General features: G+C 35.8%; 2 protein-coding genes across 2 annotated transcripts; both read left to right on the top strand.

Annotated features, from left to right (window-relative positions):
• LOC132302852 (phosphate transporter PHO1 homolog 10-like) lies at positions 1-7,549 on the top strand. The gene is made up of 13 exons (XM_059799839.1): positions 1-606; positions 1,348-1,645; positions 1,776-1,824; positions 2,002-2,073; positions 3,601-3,730; positions 4,044-4,164; positions 4,287-4,545; positions 4,658-4,762; positions 4,851-4,895; positions 4,992-5,141; positions 6,047-6,325; positions 6,412-6,548; positions 6,963-7,549. The coding sequence occupies exons 1-13, from the start codon at positions 39-41 to the stop codon at positions 7,063-7,065; spliced, it is 2,316 nt and encodes a 771-aa protein (XP_059655822.1). The 5' UTR covers positions 1-38; the 3' UTR covers positions 7,066-7,549.
• Positions 7,550-10,098: 2,549 nt separating this feature from the next.
• LOC132304777 (uncharacterized) lies at positions 10,099-10,937 on the top strand. Its single transcript, XM_059802496.1, has one exon. The coding sequence runs from the start codon at positions 10,099-10,101 to the stop codon at positions 10,762-10,764; it is 666 nt and encodes a 221-aa protein (XP_059658479.1). The 3' UTR covers positions 10,765-10,937.
• Positions 10,938-11,572: the final 635 nt, after the last annotated feature.

Raw genomic sequence — 11,572 nt, 5'->3', positions numbered from 1 at the left:
AGACATACAAAGTCATTGTAAAGGAGAATTTAAGTAGAATGAAGTTTGGGAAAGAATTTAAAAAACAAATGGTGCCTGAGTGGACAGAAGCCTATATGGACTACAACGGACTCAAAAGAATACTACGTGAGATCTGGCACTTCAAACAGAGCAATCAACCCCCGACACCTTTGAGAACGTCACAGCAGAGATTAACAATGTACAGGGCTTTCAGTGGTCTAAATCTACCATCTATCAATCTTCAGACCGAGGGAGATATTGAGGACCAGGTGATTGCTGTTAACATGATGCAACAAGAGGATTCTAGAAAGGTTTACAACACTGAGATCCTCATGTCACCTGAAGAAGGAGCTGAGAACGAGATTATGTTCTTTAAAAAACTTGATGGTGAGCTCAACAAGGTCAATAGATTTTACAGGGATAAGGTGGAAGAAGTGATGAGTGAAGCAGCCTTGCTGAATAAGCAAATGGATGCTTTGATTGCACTGCGTATCAAGGTGGAGAAGCCTGATTTTGATGGCTCTAGTTCTCTGAGACGACTTTCTATGGATATTGCTAATACGGCACCCATAAGGATTACTTCGCCAAGCAGAGCTAGGACTCCAGGTAAGTGCATAACCACCTACCTTCTACATTGCTCATTACATAATTATAAATGATAGAGTTGAAGGTCTGTAAAGATTATATAAGATGTGAGCGTCCATAAAAGGGAAAATTAAATGGTGAAGAGATAGGAACAAGAAGTAAAAAATTTCCCCAAAAGTATCTTTTTCTGCTTAAAAAGGACTTTCAGTACTGGAATTGATCCATACATTTAGAATCTTGATTTGATGATCATTCTTGTTAGCATGTCTTTCTTTAGAGCATTAATGAGGATTAACCATGCAAAATCGATATAAATGGAATTATAATTTTTCAATAACCAACTGTTTAATGATTTTTGTTCTGGGTGTAGAATAAGAAATGAATTGCTTGTCGGGGTGAAGAAGTTGTACTACACTAGAAGACCATTATGAGGAGCATAGTAAAATAGCCTAAAAAACTTCTTGATCGTTTTCCACCAGGTCTCACCAAACTTGGTGATGATGTTCTGATCTGGACTCCGGAGTCATGATAGCCCATTCATGTAAAGATACTATCTTTATATTCTAGAATTCCATGCCATATGCAGGAATGGAGCATATGGATTTGAGTCTCGAAGTTGAGATGAACCATAAATGTTAGCTAGAATTGTACTTACCCTCCAAGTGGTGGTGCAGCTCTGATTCGTAATCATAATAATACAATTCTTCCACTTAGAAAGATTATTTTGGTTTCAAATTTCACTATTTCGTGCCATATGTGCAGGAAGAGAGCATATAAATTTGGAGCATCAAGTAGACATAAGTGGTAGTTGTCAACTAGAAGAGTGTGAAGGACAGATTGTAAATATCAGTCAATATAAACCAGCTCCCCTGGAAATCCTCGATCACGTGAAGATTAAAAATACACTTGAAAGTCCAATATCAACTATAAAGGGTGTTCTGAAGGATTCCAAGGAAAGAGATTTGAGTTTTAAAAAAGAGGAGCTAAGGCAAGTTGAAGAAAGGCTGAAACTTGTGTTTATTGAATTCTATCAGAAGATCCAACTTCTAAAGCACTACAGGTAGTAACCAGAAAATAATGCATCACTTCTATTCCAGAAATATATTCTTGGGTCTTTTCATACTTTATTTTCTTTTGCCCTTGACTTATCGATTATTCCATGTTTATTGTTTTGCAAATGAATGAACCAGTTTTATGAACCTCTCAGCATTTTCCAAGATCATGAAAAAGTATGAAAAGGTCAGACATTCTTTTAATGATCCAAATTCTTCTTTAGCTTCTTTAGTTTCACTTACATTGAATTGATTAGACAAGGAAAATCTTGAGTCTGAAAGTTGTCTTGGAACTTGTTACAGTTAATAGCTATAGACTTATGAAAAATGCTCCATCTAAAATTATATATTTGCATTTATGCAGATAACGTCAAGAAGTGCATCAAGATCATACATTAAAATAGTGGACAACTCTTACCTTGGCAGCTCGGAAGAGGTTCGTTTACACATTTCATTCACAAGTAGAAGGATAACATGGGTATGCCATATTTCTCCAATCTTAAATGAATATCATAAGAAAATACAGAAGAGGATATATTTATTCTCCAATCTTAAATGAATATCATAAGTAAATACAGAAGAGGATATATTTATTCTCCACTCTTAAATGAATATCATAAGAAAATACAGAAGAGGATATATTTACACTAAGGCAATGAAAAGCCAGAATTTTCCCTTCTTGTTTTCCTCTTAATATTTATAATAATATATACTTATGTTGTTTTATTGACATTCGAAATTAGGTTGTTGCCAATTTGTTGCGTATGTTGATGTAAGACAGACTACCATTTTTTCCATATCCTCCTTTTGCTTTGAGCAGAGGCGTAGCCAAGAATTCAGTCTAGAGGGGGCGACCTTAAATAATAATAGGATAAAGAACAATCAGCAAAATGAAAAATACAGAGACTTAGGGCCTGTTTGGCAACCGTTTTTGTTTCGTGTTGTGTTGCGGGTGTGTGCTATAGCAAAGCAGAACACCGCAACGCGTTTGGTAACTTTTGTTGCGATTTGAATAGTACCGCGTTTGTTGCCGAAAAGAGACCCAAATCGGGGAAAAAAAAATTGTTGTTTTTCTAATTTTTTGCACTGTAGCAAAACACTGTAGTGGTGAACAGTACCTTAAAAAAAACAAAAATAAAAAAAAAAAAAAAAAAACTGTAGGTGGCCTTTTTTAACTAGCCATTTCTTTCTCTATCTTGCAACACTTTTTTACCAAACATGTTTCATGTTTTTGCTTCTAAATTATTTTGCAACAAATTTTACTGTACCAAACATGCTTCAAATCACTATTAAACACACACCACAACAAAAATGTTGTCTCTGTTTCGGATGGAAACAGAAACGCAAAACAAAAAACGGTTGCCAAACAGGCTCTTAAATATTGATTGAAATATTCTCATCTAACAGTGTTACGGTAGTTAAATGAACGATATCAAAGAGTAGCAAATTACAGCATATGTAACTGCAGACAAAGGTTGATGTCTCCCCACGGCAGTATAGAGGGAAACAAGGAAGTATGAAAAATTACTTTTTAAATAAAATGTGTCTTGACCTTGGAAGACTGGGATGATGGAAGAACTTTTTGGTTTCGCAGACCCTTGTAGTTGAACAAGTTACTTGAAATGATGACTTTAAAAGAATCTTGAAACCAAAGATCATCTTCCCTCTGGGAGATAGGCACTTCTTGGGTTGCTGCCCATATTGTAGACTATAATTTGCCCCTCCTACCCAATTTATTAATTTATATCTCGTCAGCACCCAGAAAGCTATATGTTATTTGACCTGCAAAGATGTCTCCATAAATCTCAGTTGAACGATATATATAGCAATAGCTCATATGTTTCCTGGGTCCATGGATGTGTGAAGAAACTTACACAAAAGACCACATTCATTTAGAAAAGAAAATTATATTATTCAACATAACATATCTTATCGTGATATAATTTGTTTACCGCCATCTTAGGTTACTGGTCTCTTGGAGAGGGTGGAAGCTACCTTTATTAAGCACTTCTCAAACTCTAACCGCAGAGAAGGCATGAAGTTACTGAGGCCAAAACAAAAAAGAGAAAAGCACAGCATAACATTCTTTTCGGGTAAGTAATGTCAGTAATGACATATAACTCATAGTAATTAATTATAACATAATTCAGGAAAAATAATAATTGTAATATATCTTTTAATTTTAAATGTATTTTTGGGTTTGAATATCTGTATCTTTGCATATCTGTATCTTTGTCACTTTTTTAAGAACTGGGACTCCAAAAATAAATAAGTAAATAAATAGAAGGAAAAAGACGACTTTTTCTCATGGTTCAGAAGCATCCTTTAATTAACTTCTGTTCCCTTTATTTATTTTGTTATTTTGGGTAAGTAATTAACTTCTACTCCATTCTTAATATTTTTCAGGTTTCTTTTCTGGTTGCTCAATTGCTCTAGTAGTTGCTGTTGTGCTTCTAATAGAAGCTAGAAATATAATGGACATGGAGGAGGGCACTGTGTACATGGAAAACATTTTCCCCCTTTACAGGTAATAAGGACTTCTATAAACCTTCTCTTGTTTGAACACAAAGTACTTGAAAGAATATCTCTTCCATTTCATTTATTTGGCCTGTGCATTTTGCTGAAGAGATAGTTCATACTTTCTTACAGTTTATATGCATATATCGTCCTACATATGCTCTTGTACGCTGCAAACATATACTTCTGGAGGCGCTATCGAATCAACTATCCATTTATATTTGGTTTCAAGCAGGGAACTGAGTTAGGTTACCGGGAAGTCTTTCTCCTGAGCACTGGTCTTGCAGTACTTGCACTTGCCACATTCTTAACACACTTGCACATGAAAATGGACTCGAGAATTCATAATTATGCGACATATATTGAGCTGGTGCCTTTGGGCTTAGTTACTGTAAGATTTTAAACCTAGTTGAATTCTTCCCTTCTATTGCCTTGTATGGTCATTAAAATAGATCGCTGATATTTAAGACTCCATCCTTTCCTCATATATTTTCTATATGCAGGTTGTTCTTGTCATAACCATCTGGCCTTTTAACATTTTATACCGCTCGAGTCGCTACTTCTTAATCCAAAGTATTTTTCACTGTATATGTGCTCCTCTCTACAAGGTAATTAAATGAGAAGGGTTGCAACCTAAACAATGAGATGATTGTGTTTTGTTAAATAGTTATATTTCTTGATGTTCTTTCATTGCAGGTTACACTTCCAGACTTTTTCTTGGCAGACCAGCTTACTAGCCAGGTTTTACATTGGCCGAATGCAGTTGGTGGATTGTAAAGTACTAATAATCTATAGTTTTGGGTTTTGATAATGAGTGTTTCCTGCTGTTTAAATTAGGTCCAAGCCATAAGGAGTTTCGAGTTTTACATTTGCTACTATGGTTTAGGAGAATTCTCTCGGAGACGAAACAAGTGCCACAGTCATGATGCTTACAATGTTTTCTATTTCATAGTAGCTGTTATACCATACTGGATTCGATTCCTCCAGGTTTTGCCACATCTCTTCTTTTCCCTTCTTGCTAAGGCTGTCTTCTCTTGTCAATATATAATAGCACTGTACAAGGAGAACAATAAGGCTTATAATTATGCTCCTGACAGAATGGACCATCAAAGGAAAAATACATCACTAGCAATATTTATTGTAACTTTCTATTCATAACAATATGTATCAGTTGCAAGTTTATCATATTGTTGGAGTATAATGGAGTATAGCACTATGCTAACGTCTCTCTATGACTTGTACCACTGAAAACAGACCACAAAATCCATATTATTTGTTCCTAGTTGCTATTATAGACCATGCACTCAAGATGAGCGGCTTTCTTGTTTTGCCTTTATCATGGGTTTATGTTCACCAGCGATGACCTCTAACCTTAATCTTACTGTAAAACTCAATCTATTTACCAAAAAAGAAAAACTTATTAACTCAATATGTTGGACATGCATCCTTTTCGCTTTCTCTTCATAGCTTGCGTATTTTGATAATAATTTTGCACTCAATCCTCAATTTTCAATGTTGACCGACTTAAAAAAAAAAAAAAGGCACCTCATGTTAAGATTTATACTTGTGTTGAGTGTGGATCACTGTGGAGCATCTCAATCTGCCCATATTTTACTGCCCTGTGCCCATGCGACCACTTGCATACACAATGAAAGCATACCCAATGAACCTCCCTTGTATGTGCCCCAGCAAAAGCTAAGGGCAATGTGGCACTGCCATTCTTACCAAAAAGAAGTATGTAGCATTGCTGTGCACTCAAGTCTCTCTGTTTTATAGTTTTAGGATTATATCAAGGGAACTTTTTTTCAACAAAGCAAAGGATCCTTTCCACTTCTAGAATTTATTTGCATATTATAAAAGTTTCTGAAAGATTGTATATGTTTGTGTTGAAGTGCCTCCGCCGATTGTTTGAAGACAAAGATATGATGCATGGATACAATGGTTTGAGATACTTCTTGACAATCGTTGCCGTTATCATCAGAACGGCTTTCGAACAAAGAAAAGGGTTGACTTGGATGGTGTTAGCTTTGGTCAGTTCAGCTGTTGCAACAATAATGAATACTTATTGGGATATCATAGTTGACTGGGGGCTGCTACAACGGCAATCGAGAAACTTTCTCCTGAGAGATAAACTCTTAGTTTCGCAAAGAACTGTATACTTTGCAGCTATGGTATGTCAAGTGACTAACATCTGAGCATAATATGATTTCCAGCTGCCAATGCTGTCTATTTAATATATTCTGGGATCTTCTTACAGGTTTTGGATATTATACTGAGATTTGCTTGGCTGCAATTGATGGTGAAATTTAATGTGCGTTCCTTGCATGGAAAGGCGGTGTCAAGCATATTTTCCTTTCTAGAAATCCTCCGTCGTGGCATGTGGAACTTCTTCAGGTATTTTACCAAATTTACATAATGCATTCGTATTGCAGAGCCATTTTTGTTTCTTCAACACCTTCCCGACTGCAGCTATCCAATGAGCTTCTATGATTTGACAAGAAAGGAACAAAATAGTTTTACCTTTTTGAGTTTTGCTATTTTCTGATTATTCCCATTGCTAACCTATCCTTAGACAGTGTGCCCCACAAAATGGCAGTGGATGATACGGTTGTCGTTTCACCTTTGGAAGAAAATGGCAATTCCATGATCTACCTATTTTATTTTTTATGAAATGGCTATAAGGTTTGGTTGTATCATCAGATATAGCAGCTAATGATGGGTGACTTATCAACAATTGCAAATGTTATAGGGAGCTACACCAATGTACTTGTTTAGTTTTGTGTAACGAAATATATAGTGTTTGATCAGGTTGGAGAATGAGCACTTGAATAACGTTGGAAAGTACCGAGCATTCAAGTCAGTGCCATTTCCTTTCAATTACTATGATGAGGAGATCGACAAAGATGATTAGGGGTTGGTGCTCTCTTCTTCCAATCATACGGTAAAGCTATGAGAAAACTCCGGCCGCTTCAAGAATGATCTGCACTCTCAACGGTCATTATGAATTTCTGGTATCTGGTCTTTATACAAATTGCCATCTGCAGAGCCAAGAAGTTCTAAAAGTCTGGTGTCAAGGCATTCGACTGAGCATCTCTGGAATGGAGTGATAACGAAGCACGCGAAGTGACTGACTAACAGACAGAAAAGCCGATTTGATCTGAACTTTTAAGCCATCCAATTGTAGCACAAATTCTGATAAAGCTCAGATTTTTATTGCTTCATTCTTTTTTGATATAGAGAATCTGTAAAACAAAAACAAAAAACAAAAAAGGATAATGGAAAAAAATAGTTTTGATTTGGTTTTCTCAAGGATTGATTTGATTTGTTTTAGCCCACTCGTAAGTAAAAACTTGCACTCATGCTATGCTTAAACTTGGCCAAAAGTGACAAGGCACCAAACCCACCCAAGATCTTTTGAGCTTCAGAGGTTTAAGTAGCTGTTCATTTGATACTCAAAACTATTTTTTTTTCAATTTTTGTTGATTTTGATCCTTCCCATTTCCTTTCATTTCCCTCAATCTCAATTCGAGATAATGACCAATTTGGTAGAGGAATGGAAAGTGAATGGAATTGGAAAGGAAAGGAGAAAAAATGGGAGGATAATTTGCAGAGGTGGGTAGGGATGGCAACGGGGCGGGTTTGGAGCGGGTTTTTCTAAATCCTGCCCCGCCCCTTTTAATTTTTGTCAAGTCTATGCCCGCCCTGAGACCCGCGATGGGTTGGATTTTCATGTCCAACCCCGCCCCGTTGGGGAATATTGTGCCCCCGTGCCCGCCCCGCTAACAAATTTTTTTCTCCCATTTTTTGGAACTTAAGCTCCTGCTATTTAAATGTGGAAAGCCTGGGAATGACACAACATAAATGAAATTATGTATCCCAACAAAAATAAAAAAATAACATGCACATAACATAATTTAGAGAACATAATAAACAAAAATAAAAGTTTAATACAACCAAATCACAAGAAGTTCTAAGTTACAACTTCCACCATAACCAAAACAAAAGCAAATTTAATACCAAATTTACATCCCAAATTAGGATTCTAAGAGAGGAGTAACTGGGTAAGTCGCTAAAATAAGTTATTAATATTATATATATATATATATATAGTTATATGCTTAGCAGAGCGGGGCGGGGCCCCTAAGATATGTATACTGAACCCTTACCTGCCCTGTGATCCGCAACGGGTACAAAATTTGTATCTATACCCGCCTCAACGGTATAAAAAGTATTCTCATATTCTTTATTAAAGGGGCGGGAAGGGGCGGGGCGGTAAAAATTGACATCCCTAGAGGTGGGGATATCTTGTATTTATTACTCTTTCCATTTTGACAAGAGTGTCCTGCTTTGGAAATTGATTGTGAGTCACAGTTTCAGGAAGCTCTTGTTGGGACTTATTTTTGGAATAGAGGTGTATTTATTTAGTTGAGTGGAAGAAAAGAAATGTGTGACCCTACAATCTACTAGTAGATTTTGAATTTATTACTACACCACTCATTGTATAAATTAATTTATTTAGATTAAATATAATGTGCTACAAAAAATTTTAAACAAATAAAGATAATAAGTTTATCCCCTTAGTCACACATTGTTGTGCGAGAGTAAGAGCGACAAAATTTAAAATTTGATTACAGCAGTAGTGCTCCGACTCTTTTTGTCCGTATGACTCTTTAAGAGTGATTGTATCCTTATATGCTATTATTTGTCCGTATGTTAAAGACCATTCCATACATTGTATAATAATAAAAAAAGGAATTTTATAAGTACTAGAAAATGTTTCTTCTCATGTTTGGAATTGCATGATATTAGTAATAATTAAACTACAAAATTTATACTATATTTTTATTTTTAAATAAACGGGATAAATCTGTATATTTATTTTAGATTTGAAAGAGAGATTAAATTTTCGTCCATGACACGATTACTGATGGTACAGGAAATGAACCGGGCCACGTTCCTGCCGGTCCGCCAGGCCCAGAGCTTAGTTGGGCCATTGGTCCACATGCAGATCGACCAACCAGGCCCAGATCTCTATTGGACCATCTCAAGGCCTAATCTCGTCAGCATTATGAGAGGGTCTTCCATCCATTACGGCCCCAAGGGAAGACCCATCTAAGAGAGGCCCAGGCTTGAGAGTTGAGAGATAGATTTTAGGGCAAATGTACACTTCTATAAATATAAATTAAAGAGAAAAAGACGCATATTGTTTGGAGTGTAAAAAGAGACTTTCCCTAATAAAAAGAAAGGTTTCTTGCATCTTCAATTACTTTAAAGAATTATAAAATAATAAACTTCTTAGTTAAATAAAGTAAAATTAAAAAAGTATTTATATAATTAGTATGTAAATATTTATGTATACACGCACATTTAAATTTTTTTTAGTCATAAGTAATGAAACAAAAGTAATCAATATAAAATAGACATGACAAAGATTTATTGTTCTTCTTTAATATTGTGGGTTTATTCTTGGTTTGTATATTTTTAATTGTTTTTCTACTATATTAGTCTTATTCGTACATTTTGATAATTACCAATCATTAAGTTCGATGATTTACAAATTATTTAAGAATTAACGAACGAATTTATGCGCGAAGCCTAAGAGTGATAAGTGACAACGATAAATTTGTGACACTAATTCTTTATAAACTCATGTTTCTTTCTTCAAACAAATCATTCTTTATTAGAAAAGTGTTTATTTATTTATTTATTTTTAAAAAAGCATATATATATATATATATATTTTTTTTAAAAGCATATATTTTATTTTTGGTAAAATAGGTGTCTTATCTTCCAAGTTTTTTTTTTTTGTTTTTGGAAAGCAAGCCTCATATATATATATTCCAAGTTGCTTCAAAGAAATTTGTCAAAACTTGAAACATTAAAAAAGCGGAAGAATAGTCAGAGTCTCGCAGAGGGTTTAAGGAGGGGTTTAAGAGAGTCGGCCATGGGAGACCTTTTGTCCAAGCCTTCAACAAACCCTAGCGATTCAAATCTGAGCATCGACATGTCTGCCTCCCAGCCTTCGCAAACCCAAAAATCAAAACCAGATGAAGGAAACCCTAAACCCAAATCCCCAGAAACCCAAACCCCAATTCACGCTTCAGATCAACCAGCAGTGCAAGAAAAGGAAACCCTAGAATCCCAAACCCCCATTCATGCTTCAGATCAACCAGCAGTGCAAGAAAAGGAAACCCTAGAAGAAAGTCAAGGACAAAACGATTCAAAAAAGGATCAGGAAGGTGAATACGAAGAAGAAGGAGAGTGTGGGTTCTGCTTGTTCATGAAAGAAGGTGGATGCAGAGAAAGCTTCACTACTTGGGAAAACTGCGTCCAAGATGCCGAGAAGAAGAAAGAAGACATTATCGAGAAGTGTTCCGAGATGACTAGGATGTTGCATCAGTGTATGGAGGCTCATCAGGACTACTACGGGCCGCTTCTGGCGGCGGAGAAGGCGGCTGTTAAGGAATTGGAGAGAGAGAAAGGGAAAGAGGCGGATAAGAATGCGGAGGAGGAGGCTGTTAAGGAATTGGAGAGAGAGAAAGGGAAAGTGGCCTCTGCATCGTCGTCAGGTCAGCCGGAGCAGAATTCAGCTGACAAGGGTTCGGGATAGCAAATTTTTGAGGGGTCTTAATTTTGGGTTATGGGAAAAAATTGTTGTTTTGCTTTTCATGGTGATTCAAAGGTGGGGATGGAGGAAATTACTGAGCTTTTCTTAGGAAGACAGACTAACACAATTAGAATTGAATACGAAATACTTGCAATAACTATTCAATGACACATTGATCTTTTGACTAATTGAATGATTATCTCATTATATGTTTATTTGATTTGGCTTGGGAAATTTGGGTATCTATATGATGATGTGTGAATTGTGATGAATGTGAAAGGATTTTATGCTTTTGCAAGTTGAATTATGATGCATGATGCGAATCCTTTTTGAACCTAAATGGTGCATACAATGCGTGATTAGTTTTTTTTCTTAGGGAATATGGGAATGATTTCATTTTATGATTGTTATGGCAATATTGCTGGTTCTAGAAGCAGATTTAATAGTTAAATGGGGATTTGGTCTTTCATATGGGATTGTAAATTACGTATTGGACAATCTCTATTGTGTGCTCCATGACCGGAGATCACAGGGGTTCAATCAATTGGGAGCTTGGGTACATGTTAAAATAGATTGATTCGGCTATAAAAAATGCTGATTTTTATTATTATCCACTTTTGGTTGGTTAACAATTTCATTGGGCTGTTTGATCACCATTCTGTTTTCTATTTCCCTTGTCTGATAGCCTTTACCCTTCTTTAACCCGTAGGCACTGATACCCTCAATGAAAAAAGTAGTATGATCTTCGGAGCAAGAGGAAGCTTATCTTTTTAGTAATATTGTGTTAGTTTTCAATTTTTTCCCTGCTGGT

The sequence above is a fragment of the Cornus florida genome, unplaced genomic scaffold (genome assembly GCF_030987335.1).
Source record: "Cornus florida cultivar Cherokee Brave unplaced genomic scaffold, ASM3098733v1 CherokeeBrave_3.0.0_Hap2_Chr04, whole genome shotgun sequence".
In the NCBI taxonomy this organism is placed as follows: Eukaryota; Viridiplantae; Streptophyta; class Magnoliopsida; order Cornales; family Cornaceae; genus Cornus; species Cornus florida.
This window is presented reverse-complemented; position numbering and strand designations above follow the sequence as displayed.